The sequence below is a fragment of the Ranitomeya imitator genome, chromosome 2 (assembly GCF_032444005.1).
Source record: "Ranitomeya imitator isolate aRanImi1 chromosome 2, aRanImi1.pri, whole genome shotgun sequence".
In the NCBI taxonomy this organism is placed as follows: Eukaryota; Metazoa; Chordata; class Amphibia; order Anura; family Dendrobatidae; genus Ranitomeya; species Ranitomeya imitator.
In genome coordinates, this window is record NC_091283.1 from 199,078,860 (window position 1) to 199,097,439 (window position 18,580).

The following is an 18,580-nucleotide window of genomic DNA, read 5'->3' on the forward strand; positions in this document are numbered from 1 at the left end:
CTTTTGGGGGTTTTCTCTGAGGCAAGATGGCTTTCCATTTCCTTCTTTAGGGGTAGTTATTTCTTAGGCTGTCAAGAGGTGTCTAGGGAAAGTCCGGAACATCCCACGGCTATTTCTAGTGTTGTTGTTAGGATTAGGGACTGCGGTCAGTAGAGATACCACCTTCTCAGAGCTCGCTCCATGTTGCGTTTTAGCCACCAGGTCATATCAGTGTGGCCTCTTAACCACCAGGTCATAACAGAGAGCCTGAAGATTGAAGCTCAGGAAAGGCAACCAGGAGAACACCTTGGAGCGGAAGAATCCGTTTGTAGACCACAACGACACTTGTGGCCCCAATGCAGTTTTATAATTCTGACTGGCTGAAAACCAGCCTTTTTTTTTTTTTTTTTTTTTTTTTTTTTTAAAGGAGAACAGCTGTATTTAGACAGACACTGCTAGTAGGCCTTACACCACAAAGTTGGCTCACTGCAGGTTGAAAAAAAGGTACATGGGTACACAGGCAGCATTGGTTTGTTCAGCGGAGGACAATTGGAAGGAGTATCTGACACAGTTAGTACTCTCAAAAAATAAATAGATGTTACTGTCTCTCAAAACGACTAAACCAAAAAACAAAAGGGTGGCATACTTACAGTAGGTACAGGGGTGGGTTCCTCTGCTGAGTTTCAGACATAGTAATTTGGCGCCGCTAAGTATTTACTGGTGTCAATATAGGACACTGACCCTGACTATTTTAACTAGCATCATACATGTCAACAAATTGGTATAGTCAGTGCCAGGCATTGAAGGATGTCAGCGCATAGACTAAACATTGGTGGAGCTGTGAGAGATCATTTTGCAAGTGGTAGAGCACTGTTTGAGCTGGGGAAGGGGGGGGGGGGAACTCTCTTGTGGCCGGCGGTACAGGCCCAGGGCCCTTCATGTTACAATAGTGTGTCTGACGTTGGTTGCGCGCCACCACCGCCAGAGACACTTTATTGTACTATGAGGGACCCAGTGGCAGTGCCGTCGGCCAAAAGCGGGCACACCCACCTCTTCAGACAAGCGGAACTCTCACAGGTGCTTGCGCCAAGTGGCGAGACCACGGCCCCGTGGGGGGGAGGTAGCGCATTTAGGGAGGTGTAAACATGTCGTATGCTGGACAAGCAGCTGCTGCAGATTAAGAGATTGGAACAGTCAGTAAGACCAGTCCACAAGCAAGACCTTTTTATAGGAAAGCTAGGTGTCAGCCGGGAAAGGTGGGGCAAAATAATTAGAAATCCATGAGTGGTTCATTTTAATGAAGGTTAGATCATCAACATTTTGGGTAGCCAGACGAGTCCTTTTTTCGGTCAATATTGAACCCGCAGCACTGAATACTCTTTCTGATAGCACACTAGCTGCTGGGCAAGCGAGCTCCTGCAATGCATATTCTGCCAATTCAGGCCAGGTGTCTATTTTGGATGCCCAGTAATCAAATGGGAATGACGGTTGAGGGAGAACATCGATAAGGGATAAAAAATAGTTAGTAACCATACTGGACAAATGTTGTCTCCTGCCACTTTGAATTGATGCTGCAGTACCTGTCCTGTCTGCGGTCATTGCGAAATCACTCCACAACCTGGTCAGAAAACCCCTCTGTCCAACGCCACTTCTGATTTGTGGACCTCTAACACCTCTACCCTGTTGCCCCCTGCAGCTTGTGTGAGAACCATCACCGGCGCTGTGTGCTGGGAATGCCTGAATCAAACAGTCTACCAGAGTTGCTTGTTTGGTTGCTAATATTTGTTCGAGGTTCTCATGTGGCATGATATTTTGCAATTTGCCTTTATAGCGAGGATCAAGGAGGCAGGCCAACCAGTAATCGTCATCGGTCATCATTTTAATAATGCGTGGGTCCCTTTTGAGGATACGTAAGGCATAATCCGCCATGTGGGCCAAAGTTCCAGTTGTCAAATCTGCGGTTGTGCTGGGTTGAGGGGCAGTTTCAGGCAAATCTACGTCACTTGTCTGCCTCAAAAAATCTGAACCCGGCCTTGCAACGCCACCAGTTTCTATTGGCCCCGGAGAAGCTTCCTCATTCAAAAAATACTCATCCGCATCATCCTCCTCGTCCTCCTCCTCTTCGCCCGCTACCTCGTCCTGTAGATTGCCCTGACCAGACAATGGCTGACTGTCATCAAGGCTTTCCTCTTCCTCGGCTGCAGACGCCTGCTCCTTTATGTGCGTCAAACTTTGCATCAGCAGACGCATTAGGGGGATGCTCATGCTTATTATGGCATTGTCTGCACTAACCAGCCGTGTGCATTCCTCAAAACACTGAAGGACTTGACACATGTCTTGTACCTTCGACCACTGCACACCTGACAACTCCATGTCTGCCATCCAACTGCCTGCCCGTGTATGTGTATCCTCCCACAAATACATAACAGCACGCCTCTGTTCGCACAGTCTCTGAAGCATGTGCAGTGTGGAGTTCAACCTTGTTGCAACGTCGATGATTAGGCGATGCTGGAGAAGGTTCAAAGACCGCTGATGGCTCTGCATACGGCTGGAGTGTACGGGCGAATGGCGGATATGCACGCAAAGTCTGCGCACTTTGAGGAGCAGGTCGGGTAACCCCGGATAACTTTTCAAGAAGCACTGCGCCACCAGGTTTAAGGTGTGAGCCAGGCAAGGAATGTGTTTCAGTTGTGAAAGGCCTATGGCAGCCATAACATTCCTTCTGTTATCACTCACTACCTTGCCTGCCTCAAGATGTACACTGCCCAGCCATGACTGAGTTTCTTGCTGCAAGAACTCGGACAGAACTTCCGCGGTGTCTGTTGTCGCCCAAACACTTCATTGCCAATACAGCCTGCTGACGCTTGCCACTAGCTGCAGAGGTGTATCTAGCTCCTCCTGCACCCGGGGCAAAAGATCAGTTTGGCGCCCCCCCCCTCCCTCAGATTTCTGCCCCCTATAATCTCCTCATATTTCTTCTGCCCCCATAATGTCCTGATTCCTGCCTCCATCCCCTCCCTTCCCGGGTGCAGTTGCATGTGGTGGAGAAATCTGAGGAACATATGGGGGGGATGGGGGCAGAAATCAGGACATTGGGGGGGGCAGAAATCACAACATTGCACCCATCCAGCCCCTTGGCCTTGTTTCAGTCCTCACATAGTAGTATATAGCACAGACCACATAGTAGTATACAGGACAACCCAAACAGTAGTATACAGCACAGCCCACACAGTAGTATACAGCACAGCCCACACAGTAGTATACAGCACTGCCCACACAGTAGTATACAGCACTGCCCACACAGTAGTATACAGCACTGCCCACGTAGTATATAGCAGCCCACGTAGTATATAACACAGCCCACGAAGTAAATAGCAGTCCACAAAGTATATAGCAGCCCACGTAGTATATAGCAGAGCCCATGAAGTAAATGGCAGTCCATGTAGTATATAGCAGAGCCCATGTAGTAAATAGCAGCCCACGTAGTAAATAGCAGCCCACGTAGTAAATAGCAGCCCACGTAGTACATAGCAAAGCCCACGTAGTTAATAGCAGCCCATGTAGTATATAGCAGCCCACGTAGTATATAGCAGAGCCCACGAAGTAAATAGCAGTCCATGTAGTCTATAGCAGCCCATGTAGTATATAGCAGAGCCCACGTAATAAATAGCAGCCATGTAGTATACAGCAGTCCACGCAGTATATTAGAGCCCATGCCTTGTCCTCCCAGCCAGACTCTGCATCCCCCCAGCCCCTGCAATCCTTTGCTCCAGGTGCTGCACAGTGCACACTTCCTGTTTCCTAGACCGTGGGCTAGGCAGAACTGTCCCAATATTGCTGTCCCCTGTGGACCCTGCATCCACCACATTAACCCAGTGTGCCGTGATGGACACGTAACGTCCCTGGCCATGCCTACTGGTCCATGCATCTGTTGTCAGGTGCACCTTTGTACTCACAGATTGCCTGAGTGCATGGACGATGCGGTCTTTTACATGCTGGTGGAGGGCTGGGATGGCTTTTCTAGAAAAGAAGTGTCGACTGGGTAGCTCGTAGCGTGGTTCAGCGTAGTCCATCAGGGCTTTGAAAGCTTTGCTTTCAACTAACCGGTAGGGCATCAGCTCTAATGAGATTAGTCTAGCAATGTGGGCGTTCAAACCCTGTGTACGCAGATGTGAGGATGAGTACTTCCTTTTCCTAATGAGAGTCTCATGTAGGGTGAGCTGGACTGGAGAGCTGCAGATCGTGGAACTAGCGGGGGTGCCGGTGGACATGGCAGACGGAGAGAGGGTTGGAGATGGTATTCTTGCTGGTGCTCTACATGCAGTGTTTCCTACTACGAAACTGGTGATTCCCTGACTGCTTTGGCCTGGCGACGAAATCTGCACATTTACTGCAGGTGGTGCCGGAAATGGTGGGCTTACAGTGAGGGAAGGGATGTAGCGTTGCTGACTAGCTTCATTGGCCGAGGGTGCTACAACCTTAAGGGACGTTTGGTAGTTAGTCCAGGCTTGCAAATGCATGGTGGTTAAATGTCTACGCATGCAACTTGTATTTAGACTTTTAAGATTCTGACCTCTGCTTAAGGTAGTTGAACGTTTTTGACAGATGACTTTGCGCTGATCATTTGGATGTTGTTTAAAAAAAAAAAAAATGCCAGACTGCACTCTTTCTACTATCGGATACCTTTTCAGGCATTGCAGACTGAGCTTCTTTAACCGGATGTCCACGCTGTCCTACGACTGGTTTTGGTTTTGCCACGCGTTTTTGGCCAGATACGGGCCTGGCAGATGGAACCTGTTGCGATGTTGATGCCTTCTGCGGCTCCTCCTCCTCCGCTTCAGAGCTACTGCCGCCTGCACCCTGTTCCCCCAATGGCTGCCAATCGGGGTTAACAACTGGGTCATCTATGACCTCCTCTTCTATCTCGTGTGCAACTTCGTCTGTCACCATGTAAGCCGGTGGTATAGCGTTCGTGATGGGGCACCATAGTCTCATCAGGGTCTGATTCTGGATCAGTACACTGCGAGGGCAATGTTCTGGTCTGAGTCAAAGGAACAGCATAGTAATCTGGCTGTGGCTGTGCATCTGTGCACTCCATGTCCGATTCAACCTGTAATGGGCATGGCCTGTTAACTGTTTCACTTTCTAACCTAGGAACGGTATGTGTAAAGAGCTCCATGGAGTAACCCGTTGTGTCGCCTGACGCATCCTTCTCTGTTGTTCTTAGTGAAGAAGACAAGGAAGCAACTTGTCCCTGACCGTGAACATCCACTAACGATGCGCTGCTTTTACATTTAGCAGTTTCAGAAGAGGAGGCGAAAGAGCTAGAGGCTGAGTCAGCACGGAAAGCCAAAACTTGTTCTTGCTGCTCCGGCTTTAAAAGCGGTTTTCCTACTCCCTGAAAAGGGAGCGTTTGAGGCCTTGTGTAGCCAGACGACGAACCTGGCTCAACAACTCGAGACTTGGGTGCTAAATTGCTTTTCCCACGACCACCTGATGCTCCACCACCACTACCATCATTACCAGCTGGCAATGACCGCCCACGGCCACAACCTCTTCCACCAGACTTCCTCATTGTTTGAAAAACGTAACCAAACTAACGGTATTTGTTACTGTAAAACCAGTTACAAGGTGAACTCAAACTTCTGTTGGATTTATATATCCCTTTATAGGTGGGTGAGACTGCAGGGAAAATCAGGCCCAATGTATAACAGTACACAGCTTCAGTGGCAGACAGATATGCCACTAACAGGACTGACGCTGATGCAGACACTAACAATTAAAATCTCCCCCTTTTTATTTTTTCTGGGAGAATATTGAAGAAATGTGGCCCACTCTTATACAGTATATTTCAAAAACCTGACCTGCACATCCAAACATAGACTAAGTGTGAACAGGTGCTGAACCTAGAGTCGCCAACTCGTATATAGTTAAGTAAATAAGGCAGCACACTGCAGCGCTAAAACATGCAAACTTGAAAACACGAAATTTGAACTGCATTACTGCACTAGAAATATGAAAAATGAGAGCTTATACAGTATATGTTCTGTGGCACAAAATTAGAGACAGATGCCACACACAGCACTGGCACTGAGGCAGAATTGCCAATCTTAATCTCCCACTATCTTTTTTTTTTTTTTTATTTATTTATGGGAGAATTGGCAAGAAATCAGGCCCACTGTTAGACTGTATGTTTTCTGTGCCAGAAAATGAGACAGATGCCACACACAGGACTGCCACTGATGCAGACTTGTCAATTTTAATCTGCACCCTTTATTTATTTATTTTTTCTTCAGGGAGACTAGTGAATAAATCTGGGCCACTGTATTAGAGTATATTTTCTGTGGCAGAAAGTGGCTTGAAGAGATATAACGGAAAAAAAAAAAAAAAAAAAGGGAGTGTCCTACAATTATTATATCCCTGCAGTAATCTCAGCAATGTATGGCAGGCAGCAATAACAAGGAGTGGACTGCTGCACAAATTACATCAAAAGTGTGGACAAACAAACAAGATAGCTGTGCAGAAGGAGCAACAGGATTTGTGCTTTGAAAAAAGCAGTTGGTTTGCACAGCGGCGTACGCACAGCAATGCAGCCATCAGGGAGCCTTCTAGGGCAGCCCAATGAGCTACAGCGCTGAGGAAAAAAAAAAGTAGCCTCCACTGTCCCTGCAAACAAAAGGTGGTGTTGGACAGTGGAAATCGCTACAGCACAAGCGGTTTGGGGGTTAATGGACCCTGCCTAATGCTATCCCTGCTTCTGACGAAGCGGCAGCAACCTCTCCCTATGCTCAGATCAGCAGCAGTAAGATGGCCGTCGGCGGGAACGCCCCTTTATAGCCCCTGTGACGCCACAGACAGCAAGCCAATCACTGCAATGCCCTTCTCTAAGATGGTGGGGACTGAGACCTATGTCATCACGCTGCCCACACTCTGCATCCACCTTCATTGGCTGAGAAATGGCGCTTTTCGTGTCATTGAAACACGTCTTTGGCACGAAAGTCGCGTACCGCATGGCCGACCCCACACAGGGATCGGGTCGGGTTTCATGAAACCAGACTTTGCCAAAAGTCGGCGACTTATGAAAATGAACGATCCGTTTCGCTCAACCCTAGTCACGAACATAAACTCTCTTCACCAGATCCCTTTCAAAGACTTTCCCCTTTTACATGGGCGCCCAGGGCCACGGACCGGATCGCCACCGTGACATCCCCCTGTGAACACCAGACCCGGTACCGGGTACCCCACTGCCCTGGCAGGCGACTCACTACACCACTGCAGGAGACGATTGTATATGTAGTGTGTACTCAAGCTTGATCATGGAACAGTTAAAACCCCCTGTATCTCATTTCTGATAACATCTCGTATAAAACCATTTGGTATCACTTATCTAAAGAAAAGAAAAAAAAAAAAAAAAAAAAAATTGTTTTGGTGTCTGTTTGCATCACTTACATGTTGTGACAGTCTGTAAATTAGAATGTAAGCATCTTGTTCTTGGGGACTTCACAAAAAATGTAATTAAGATTTTGGTAGGATAAACTTGTCGCATTTATATAGACAGCTCTCAAATGAGAACTTTATCCAGAGAAGCCGCTGGGGCAATCTGAGACTTTCATAGTTGTTCACCTAATAAATGAAGAGTTCCCTGTTGCCCATTTTTTAATTTTCTCTGTAATTTAGTGAAAGCAAAACATCTGTTTTCTGTTTGAAAAAAAAAAAACACACAAAAAACAAATGTAATTTAAGTTGTATTTTCTTTGACATATTGAAATTGTGGTTTAAATTTTGAATATTAAGGTGTGTGTATATTTGTATGTATGTATATAATTTTTTTTATGGGTTGTACTTATTTCTTTCCCCCCACCAAGCCCAATAATTCCTTTTTTAATTCGACAGTCGGAAGCTTCTGGATAGACCATGTGCTGTACATACAAGAGGTGACCTATTCTGGCCTGAGTCCACTTCCAATATCTGTGGTGTCACTTATGACACTCCCGTTGAGACCGGGAAATAATTTTGTACTGGGCAGTAATGACTCTGCGCACAGTACATGCCACTAGTGCAAGGATTTGTGGGAAAAAGTTTGGCGCTTACTCTAAAGTGCCAATATGTTAAACTTCAAGTAAAAAAGGGATAAAACCCATGTGTCTATGTAATTAAAACAAGCTAGTTACAGATTTGCTAAAGTTAACAATGACTTACTAATATTTTGTGAATCTCGTATAAATGGCGTCTGTGAGCAAATGACTGTTCAAACCAAGCAACGGTGCATCCTCTGTGTTGACAAGCACCTCAACTACTTGGATGGCTAATGTTGACACCACTCTTCCTTGATTGACAGCTCTGGCATTACAGGAACCCGAGCAGGCTGCGATGGATGAAAACGAGTCGGTGGGAAGGTGCCCTGAACCTGTTGGGTCACATCAAGTGTGTACTGAGCTCCTATGTCTGGTTTGAACAGTCAATTTGTGCTAAGACTCACTTTTTAAGATGCAGGAACAGTTGTTTAGATTATGGACGCTGATGGCTGTATTTCGGAACTTTGTCCTACTTTGTAGAACACCGGACAAAATGAGATCTAAAATGGTGAATCCAGCTATTAGGAAGTGAGGTTTGTCCGTCTTTGTATGCTCTATTGATGTCCAGCTGGTCACCCTTTAGGGGGAGAAGTAAGGGCAATAATGTCACAGGACAAGTGTCCCTGGCACTTTTGTTGTACGTATTCATGTGACTTGGAAATCTGTTCTACCAATCAGCAGGCTAGTGATTACTGTGTTACTTGATGGTGACTGTCCTTTCCATCTCAGCCACCCACCAACAGATTGCCCCCAGGTTAACATGGTTGTTAGAGTAGAGACCTTTTTTGTTTAGTTCAAATTTTTTATAGTCATTCTTAGGATGCATGTCTCGGGGTAATGATGCAGGACAGCCCAGACACGCCCCTGAGGATCTCCTAAAAACCTATAGCAGACCTTATAAAAAAATAAATAAAAAAAAAAAATAAAATAAAATGGCATCTGGTGAGGAGTCCTCTTTAACCTGAAATGTCCATAGTAGTGTTGATGTGGTTCAGTTAGCATTTATGTCATCGTTTTTTTTTTTTTTTGTATTTTATTCTAAAAATATAATATCCAAAGCATGAGCTCCCAAAATCAGTCTTAACGTGGCGTTCAAGTGGATTTTTTATCTTACATTCCACTTATGTGAGTTGATTAGAATTTACGATGTGTTCTTTATTTGTAATTTTTTTAATGTGCCCCATATCTGGAACGGAGTGTCTATAATTATGAACTTCGTTCTTTCCTGTAAGTTTTGTGATTTGGGTATAGCGATAATCCTTGCTATTTAATGACCGTGGCATATTTCACCCCCTTTTTTTTTTGTACTTTTTTGCTGACACGATTTCCCTTGTCTTACAGGAAGGCGCCAGCATCAATAAGTCATTACTTACTTTGGGGAAGGTGATATCTGCTCTTGCAGAGATGTCAGATGTGCACAAGAGAAGTTTTATCCCCTACAGAGAGTCTCTGCTCACTTGGTAAGTCACCTGCAGTCTCAGCAGCACACGCATTCGCCACACTTGGCTTTGATTTTGGACGGAAGAGTTGAAAATGCGCGTTGATCCCCTCTGGTCATTTTCCTGTATGAACCGCAACAGAGCGCCACAATTACAATGTGAAATCAGCAAAGGGGTGGTCTTCTAAATCTTGTTCCACATGCCTACACCGACCAACCCTAAAACCTGGATTAATCCCTTCCCAAGATGGTGATATTCCAGTTTTATGCTTTTTTTGTTTTCACTTTGTGCATTATTTTTTTTTATATATAATTGAATGTAAGCAGGTTTTGCCATGTAATCTAAGGGCAGCATAACGTTGGGGAAGAGTGCCTGATTCCAGTGATGAATCACTTATTGGGCTGTGTTGCTGTTTCAATACAATCATTGGTTTATCCGCAGGAGATGATTACAACAGGACTAGGTGTCTTGTGCCTGCTCCTCCAGCACTGATTGGCTGCTTCCTATCACAAAAGCTGTCAATCAGCATTCAAAACTCTGCTAGATCTGCATGAGTGAAAATGGGGATTCTCTCAACTGCTGCACCTATAAAACTAGGTAATCACTGGAATCAGGTTCTCATCATACTGCTCACAGATAAAAAGCACAAACCTGCTGACTGATTCCCTTTTTAATGGTGAAGAAGAAAAAATTAAATTCATAGTTAAAATTATATTTTCCTGGAGTTGTATGTTTCCATTTTTTGCGGTTATTGTAGTTCTGTAAGGATGTGTTTAGCATGGCTAGCTGTAATTTTTATTTTTTTTATTTTTCCCTCTATACCACTTATTATTCGTGTTAATGTTAGGTCTTGAAAGACTGGACTTTTATGGACGCTATGATACCAAATAAATAAGATGAAAATGTGTTTTTATGCACAACATTGCTGTGATTGACAAAGTTTTACTTAAACGGGTCTTAAAATTGGTCGTCAAAGACTTGGGTCCATCAAGTTCCACCTTTTCCACCAGTTATATAACATATCACTAGCTTCTCTATTCCCCACAATGCCAATTTGTTGTGCGAAAAGCATCCTGTCCTCTTATAAATACGGTTAGTGTCGGCCATTACTACGTCTTGTGGTCGGCATTCCACAGTCTGACTGCTCGAACTGTAAAGAACCCTATCTTATCTAGCTGCCAAATCTCCTTTCTTTCACCTGTAATGAATATCCCCTGGTCCTCGCAAGGAATAAATCATGTGCCAGTCCTTTGCATTGACTATACATGAATGACATCACATCTGAGGTGTCGTCTTTTTCTTCTTGACTAAAGTCCACCTTGTCTATCATTTCACTATAGGAGACCTTCCATCCATGTTATCGCGTTAACAGACTAACTTTCCAATATACGTTATATAATGTGAAGCCCAAAATTAGATCCTTGAATGTGCTTTTAAATACTAATGTAACGTTTTTTTGTTTTTTTTCAATTCTCAAAAGGCTCCTAAAGGAGAGTTTGGGAGGAAATTCCAAGACCGCCATGATTGCTACCATCAGTCCTGCATCTGTGCACCTGGAGGAGAGTCTTAGTACTCTGCGGTACGCTACTCAAGCCAGGAACATCATCAACATGGCCAGAGTCAATGAAGACTCAAACGCTTCTCTGATTAGAGGCACGTACATTAGTAGTTTGCAAAAAAGCCATAATCCATGACCACTGAATATCTTCAGAATGGCGTTTTATGTATTTTTCTGTACTTTGCGCTTTTTAAGAGCTGAAATCTGAGATTGAAAAACTCAAGGCCGCTCAGCAGTGTGTGCAAGGGGTCGATCAATCGGTATACGAGGCAAGTTTACAGGAGATATGTTCTCTGAGAGAACGTTTGTCCTCCCAAGAGAGACAGCTGACAGAGACCCAGAAGTAAGTAGAAGCAATAGTCCAAATATTGTTTTACGTTCCAAACTGTTGCTTTATTTTGATCTTTGTCTTTTTATTTTTAAGTTGTTACAACAGTCATTGCTAAAAAAAAAACAAAACAAGTCTTAAAAATGTTACCACTTGGTTCATTTTTGGAATTTCTCTGATTATGTACATGCCTAGGTGTGTAGTTTTGTAGGTGGACAATTTGATTCGACTGCTCTTACCAGTCAAAGTGGCAAGAACATTAACTAGTTTGTATGTACCATAGTGACCTGAATTATGTGCCAAATTACTGTACATCATGACCACAACTGTGCCGTTTTCCAGAACATTTTTCAATTTTATTGCTATAATGCCCAGATGTCACATCTCTGCTCTCCAGAATCCCAGAGTGTCTATCGGCCATATCCTCCTTCTTCTCCTCTCGCTTCCTCAAGCTCAATGTGGACAAATCTGAACTCATTATCTTTCCTCCATCACGCATATCTTCCCTACCTGATCTATCTATCAAAATAAATGAAATCACACTTTCCCCTGTCCCCAAAATCCGCTGCCTCGGAGGAAACCTTATAACCCATGCATCAGTACGAATGGCCAATTTTTCATGTGGCCGATAGTGTGGGTGGGGGAGAGGAAAATAACTTTAATCTATTGGAAATGGCAATCCTAAAAGTCAATATGAACCCTTTAATGCAAGGAGAAATGTTAACCCTTAAGGTACCTGGAGCGCCCCCAGACACAGGGCCACGCGTTTCGGTACCGGGCCTCTCTGGTTCGGTTCTGAGGCTGTCACGGTGGCTAATAATCTTTATTAATAATCTTTATTTTTATATAGCGCTAACCTATTCCGCAGTGCTTTACAGTTTTGCACACAGAATCCCTATCTGTATGTCTTTGGAATGTGGGAGGAAACCGGAGTACCCGGAGGAAACCCACGCAAAAGCGGAGAGAACATACAAACTCTTTGCAGATGTTGTCCTGGGTGGGATTAGAACCCAGGACCCCAGCGCTGCAAGGCTGCTGTGCTAACCACTGTGCCACCGTGCTGCCCCTGGGTGGCTAGACCCAGTCCGCGACCCTGCTAAGGGGCGTCCAATGAAAGTAGTAAAGCAGTCTGTCAGGGGTTCGTGACGCCACCTGTGGTGTTCGGTCAGGGTGACCGCTGCTATGGGGTCCACTGGGGTGATGGAATGGCAGCTGGATGGTATACCTTCCCACAGGTGAAGTGTGTCCCCAGGGTTTCCCAGTAAGGTGGATGGTGATGGTGTGAGGTACAGTCAATAATGAGGACACAAGATTGCAGTCTCTTTACCTCTTTACTGAAGGCTTCAGGATCCTCAATCCAGAGTACGTTTAACAGGGCTCTCAGAGACCGGCCGGTCCGATGGGCACATCCAGAGTTTCCTTCGCAGATGGAAATCGTTGCCTACCACTAGCGCCTGTGTGTTGTAGTCCTACCCTGCTGAGCATTCGGAATAGTCCTCACAACTGCTGTTCTCGTTCGTTCTCTACAGCTCTCTCTCGTTCTTTGGTTCCAGATGTTACTAGTTTCTAACGTCCCCCAGGTATGGTATGGCTAGGACGCCACCCGTGTGACGGGAAGGCTTGGAGGTCTTCTGGGACCCTAGAGACACCCCTCTCCCAATGTTGCCCCCTATGTCTTCGTAGGTGTAGTAAGGTAGACAGCCAACCTATGATTAACTGTCCAGCGGAGTTTGAAGCAAGGCCTGAAGTCAGTTACTCCTACGGTGTTCCGGCCACGACTACGCGCCTCAGTAAGATGTTGCCTCTCTCTCGGCACGACTCTTACTGGCTCTCCTTTGTGCTTGATCTCGTTTACACGGTTCCACAATATCCTTCCCTTCGTGTCTCTTTCTTAGGATACCGCCGCAGGGTGTGCAGGCGCGGTTCCGTTACGTTCTGTTCGCTAGGCACCTGCCAGGTTCCCACGCCTGACAGGGACCCCCCTGTGCCTTCTCCCTGCAACACCCCCTGCCACGGGATGTTGCCTGAATCCAACCCAATCCGGCCCTGCGCTTAGTAACCCGATATTTACCCTGGTTACCAGTGAACACATCGCTGGATCGGGGTCACACACGCCGATTCAGCGATGACAGCGGGTGATCAGCGACCAAAAAAAGGTCCTGATCATTCCCAGCGACCAACGATCTCCCAGCAGGGGCCTGATCGTTGGTCGCTGTCACACATAACAATTTCGTTAACGATATCATTGTTGCGTCACAAAAAGCTTGACGTTGCAACGATATCATTAACGAAATCATTGTGTGAAGGTACCTTTAGACCCTAGTCAGAGGCCTCTCAATCAGCCAAATTCAATCTCTTGGTTTTCACTGAGGAGGGGCAACACCCTGAAACACGTTTGCAAACTGAGATTCTGGTTTGACTTTTATCCCACGTCATATGGCAACGGTCGATAGGTGGCACTAGAGTTCAAGCCCTCTTACTCTCCGGAAAGGCAATTTGCATATTTAACTTGCCAGAAAAGCATTGCATGTTCTAAAAGTCTCCTTTCACTGACATGTCACTCTCCCATTAAAAAAACCACACAGAGCATGCACTAATTTAGACCTTTATTATTGGCCACAATAATGCATGCAGTGAAAAGCTGCTCCAATTTGAAGTGCAGATTAGCAAGATGCAACCGCAATTTGCTTTTTGTGACTTGCCCGATATAAGAAACCCAGTCATTCTGAAAAATATACGAGCAATGGATTTGGAAGATACCAGTTATGTTTAATTGTATGGGTCCAAAAATTGAATTGTTAAAAGAGTTGCATGTTTTCGTCATTTACTAACAGGAATGGTACAATTTTGATTTCAGATCTTGGGAAGAAAAACTTAATCTTGCCAAATATCAAAAAATGGAAGAAGCTAAGGAACTGCAGGTACATCCAATTGTCACTCTACATATGTCACCATTTTTTCTCTACAGTGTTTTTTTGTCCAAATATATATATATATATACAGTGGGGCAAAAAAGTATTTAGTCAGTCAGCAATAGTGCAAGTTCCACCACTTAAAAAGATGAGCGGCGTCTGTAATTTACATCATAGGTAGACCTCAACTATGGGAGACAAACTGAGAAAAAAAAATCCAGAAAATCACATTGTCTGTTTTTTTAATATTTTATTTGCATATTATGGTGGAAAATAAGTATTTGGTCAGAAACAAAATTTCATCTCAATACTTTGTAATATATCCTTTGTTGGCAATGACAGAGGTCAAACGTTTTCTGTAAGTCTTCACAAGGTTGCCACACACTGTTGTTGGTATGTTGGCCCATTCCTCCATGCAGATCTCCTCTAGAGCAGTGATGTTTTTGGCTTTTCGCTTGGCAACACGGACTTTCAACTCCCTCCAAAGGTTTTCTATAGGGTTGAGATCTGGAGACTGGCTAGGCCACTCCAGGACCTTGAAATGCTTCTTACGAAGCCACTCCTTCGTTGCCCTGGCGGTGTGCTTTGGATCATTGTCATGTTGAAAGAACCAGCCACGTTTCATCTTCAATGCCCTTGCTGATGGAAGGAGGTTTGCACTCAAAATCTCATGATACATGGCCCCATTCATTCTTTCATGTACCCGGATCAGTCGTCCTGGCTCCTTTGCAGAGAAACAGCCCCAAAGCATGATGTTTCCACCACCATGCTTTACAGTAGGTATGGAGTTTGATGGATGCAACTCAGTATTCTTTTTCCTCCAAACACGACAAGTTGTGTTTCTACCAAACAGTTCCAGTTTGGTTTCATCAGACCATAGGACATTCTCCCAAAACTCCTCTGGATCATCCAAATGCTCTCTAGCAAACTTCAGACGGGCCCAGACATGTACTGGCTTAAGCAGTGGGACACGTCTGGCACTGCAGGATCTGAGTCCATGGTGGCATAGTGTGTTACTTATGGTAGGCCTTGTTACATTGGTCCCAGCTCTCTGCAGTTCATTCACTAGGTCCCCCCGCGTGGTTCTGGGATTTTTGCTCACCGTTCTTGTGATCATTCTGACCCCACGGGGTGGGATTTTGCGTGGAGCCCCAGATCGAGGGAGATTATCAGTGGTCTTGCATGTCTTCCATTTTCTAATTATTGCTCCCTCTGTTGATTTCTTCACTCCAAGCTGGTTGGCTATTGCAGATTCAGTCTTCCCAGCCTGGTGCAGGGCTACAATTTTGTTTCTGGTGTCCTTTGACAGCTCTTTGGTCTTCACCATAGTGGAGTTTGGAGTCAGACTGTTTGAGGGTGTGCACAGGTGTCTTTTTATACTGATAACAAGTTTAAACAGGTGCCATTACTACAGGTAATGAGTGGAGGAAAGAGGAGACTCTTAAAGAAGAAGTTACAGGTCTGTGAGAGCCAGAAATCTTGATTGTTTGTTTCTGACCAAATACTTATTTTCCACCATAATATGCAAATAAAATGTTAAAAAAACAGACAATGTGATTTTCTGGATTTTTTTTCTCAGTTTGTCTCCAATAGTTGAGGTCTACCTATGATGTAAATTACAGACGCCTCTCATCTTTTTAAGTGGTGGAACTTGCACTATTGCTGACTGACTAAATACTTTTTTGCCCCACTGTATATATTTATTTATTTATTTATTTATTTATTTATTTATTTTTATTTTTTTTTTTTTAAACCAGAAAGCTGGAGTTTGCTTTAAAGTTGATAATCGGCTTCCCAACCTGGTGAATCTCAATGAGGATCCTCAATTGTCTGAAGTGCTGTTATACCTAATAAAGGAGGGTCAAACAAAAGTGGGCAAGCAACACCCTGGTTCTGATCATGAGATCCAGCTGGCAGGAGCCCTAATTGCCATCGACCATTGGTAAGTACAGGTCTCTGCAATAATCCAATACTTTTTTAAAATTATTTTTAAGTTCAATAGTTGTCAGCTGTAACCTTCTACCTAGATAAATAACAGAATTTAGCTTTAACCAACAACTAAATGGAGTCAAAGCACAACATGGAGAATCTAGCACAAAATGGAGAATCTTTCATAATTTGTTCCTTCACAGTACCAGTACATAGAGAGATCTATAGGGACTGGATCTCAAAATCCCCACACTTGCAGCCTAGTAATGGAGCCAGAATTATATTTCTAATGTGTTCGTACAGAATTATATATTATTGACCATTTAATGTAACTGTTCCACAACATAAAAATAAAGACCTGGTTAAAGATGTCTAAATACTATTGACCCTTCTAATGTTTATCCACAGCATCATCAATAATGAATATGGCAAAGTGACTCTGATTCCAATGGCTGGAGCTGAGACGTTTGTTAATGGAAACTTGGTTCAAGACTCGGTAGTTTTACATCATGTAAGCATATGCCTACTCTTGCCTGTGAGCTTCCATCTTGAGATTATGATGCAGATAGTGATTATTATTTTTTTTTTCATTTGAACATCATCAGTCTATATAGCGATAACTTGAATGGTAGCTTAATGGGAGCCTGTCAGTCTATTCACATTGCTAAACTATGGGCAGCTGTGGTCATCGCCTGTCTGCCTTGATTGCAGCTAGGTATGTTTTTGTTCAAAATGGTCCATGGTTTCAGCAAAAAAAAAAAGTTTAAGGGCCAGCATCTCCCCACCCCGCGCCTGCTGATTGACTAGTCTCTTCCATGCATGTGCAGTGTTTGGAGTAGCCGGGCAGGGACTGGCATCCAACCAGTCATGAGTAAGACTGTCTAGTGCAGTCGGAACACGTTGACTGGGTCATGTCGACCATGTAAATTTTTTTTTTTTTGTATGCACCATATTTTCTTTTGTACAAAAAAAAAAAAAGGGGGAAAATCCAGTCCTCTTGAGCTGGACTCCAATATTTTTTCTATTATCCTTAATGTAAGGCCAGGGCGAGGCCAGTGTCTGAGCCCCAGGTGGATGAGCACAGAGCAACTATGAGAGCTGGAATCAAGTTTTTATACACTAGTACCCTCAAAGTCCAGGTGTCCGCACTAGGGGCTCTCTATAAGGCCGGTTTCACACATCAGTGGCTCCGGTACGTGAGGTGACAGTTTCTTCACGTACCGGAGACACTTAGTCACGTAGACACATTGAAATCAATGTGTCTCTGCACATGTCGGCGTGTTTTCACGGACCGTGTGTCCGTGTGCAAAACACGGAGACATGTCAGTGTTCGTGGAGCGCACGGATTACACGGACCCATTAAAGTCAAGGGGGATCTTTATTTTAAACACGGAAAAAAAAGAGAAAAAATTTTTTCATACCTTTTCTCCAGCGTTCGAGAAGGTATGAAAAAATTTTTTCTCTTTTTTTCTCTCTGCTGGAGAGAAGTTATGAATGGCGGCTTCAGCACCAGATGCAGGGGACAGCGCTTATCTCTAGCGCTGTCTCCTGCACGCTCCGTGTGGTACCCAGTCGGCACACGGCTGCCGCACGTGTGCCACACTGATGTTCAAGGTAAGCACACGGACACGGATAATTCCAGTACCGATTTTTTTCCGGTACCGGAATTATCTGGACGTGAGAGACTTGCCTTACTGTGATTAAGCGGGAAAGGTTTATTAAAGCTTCATCTAGATCAGATCCCATTTGAAAAGAAAATGTAGTGTCATAGGATTTAAATCTGGTCCTAACAGCCATGACTAGAGTTGAGTGACCTTTTTAGAGTCGAGCCGGGTTTCGCGAAACCCGACTATCTCAAAAGTCGGGTCGAGTGAAATCGGCCGATTATGACGTAAAGTCGGGATCGACCGAAACACGAAACCCAATGCAAGTCAATGGGGCAGCATAGTCGGCAGTGAGTGGGGCCAGGAAAACACCTAGAGTGCCCATTTTAATGTCAAAACCATCCATTCTTCTTAATGAAGCTTGTCAAGCGTAATTTACCTTATAATAATTGGAAGGCATTTGAAATTGGGGGTCATTTGGCTAAAGTTGTGGTGGGTAGGGCTGGTTCAAGTAATTAGTGGGCCCAGGAAATCTGGACCACGTCACGGCAGTGGAGCAGGGAGAGGTAAGTATTTCAACTTTGCAAGTGCTGTGAACCTGAGCAAGCAGGGGGGGCCCACTCGTTGGCATTGGCACTGGCACAGGGCCCCTCAAAGTACAGCGGTGTGTTTGCACGGCGGGGGCGCCTCCCACCGGCAGCAACACTTTTGCGTACCATGAGAGGCCCTGTGCCAGTGACGTCGCCAACTAGTATT

The 18,580-nt window shown here is 44.7% G+C and overlaps 1 protein-coding gene across 1 annotated transcript in view; it reads left to right on the forward strand.

The window, feature by feature from the left end:
- The window catches only part of LOC138662629 (kinesin-like protein KIF14), a 148,165-nt gene that overhangs the window by 61,604 nt on the left and 67,981 nt on the right, over nt 1-18,580 (forward strand). The window contains exons 9-14 of the mRNA XM_069748469.1: nt 9,396-9,514; nt 10,974-11,146; nt 11,247-11,394; nt 14,237-14,300; nt 16,049-16,233; nt 16,629-16,731. Of these exons, the coding sequence (XP_069604570.1) occupies nt 9,396-9,514; nt 10,974-11,146; nt 11,247-11,394; nt 14,237-14,300; nt 16,049-16,233; nt 16,629-16,731 (792 nt within the window). The remainder of the gene's footprint in view (nt 1-9,395; nt 9,515-10,973; nt 11,147-11,246; nt 11,395-14,236; nt 14,301-16,048; nt 16,234-16,628; nt 16,732-18,580) is intronic.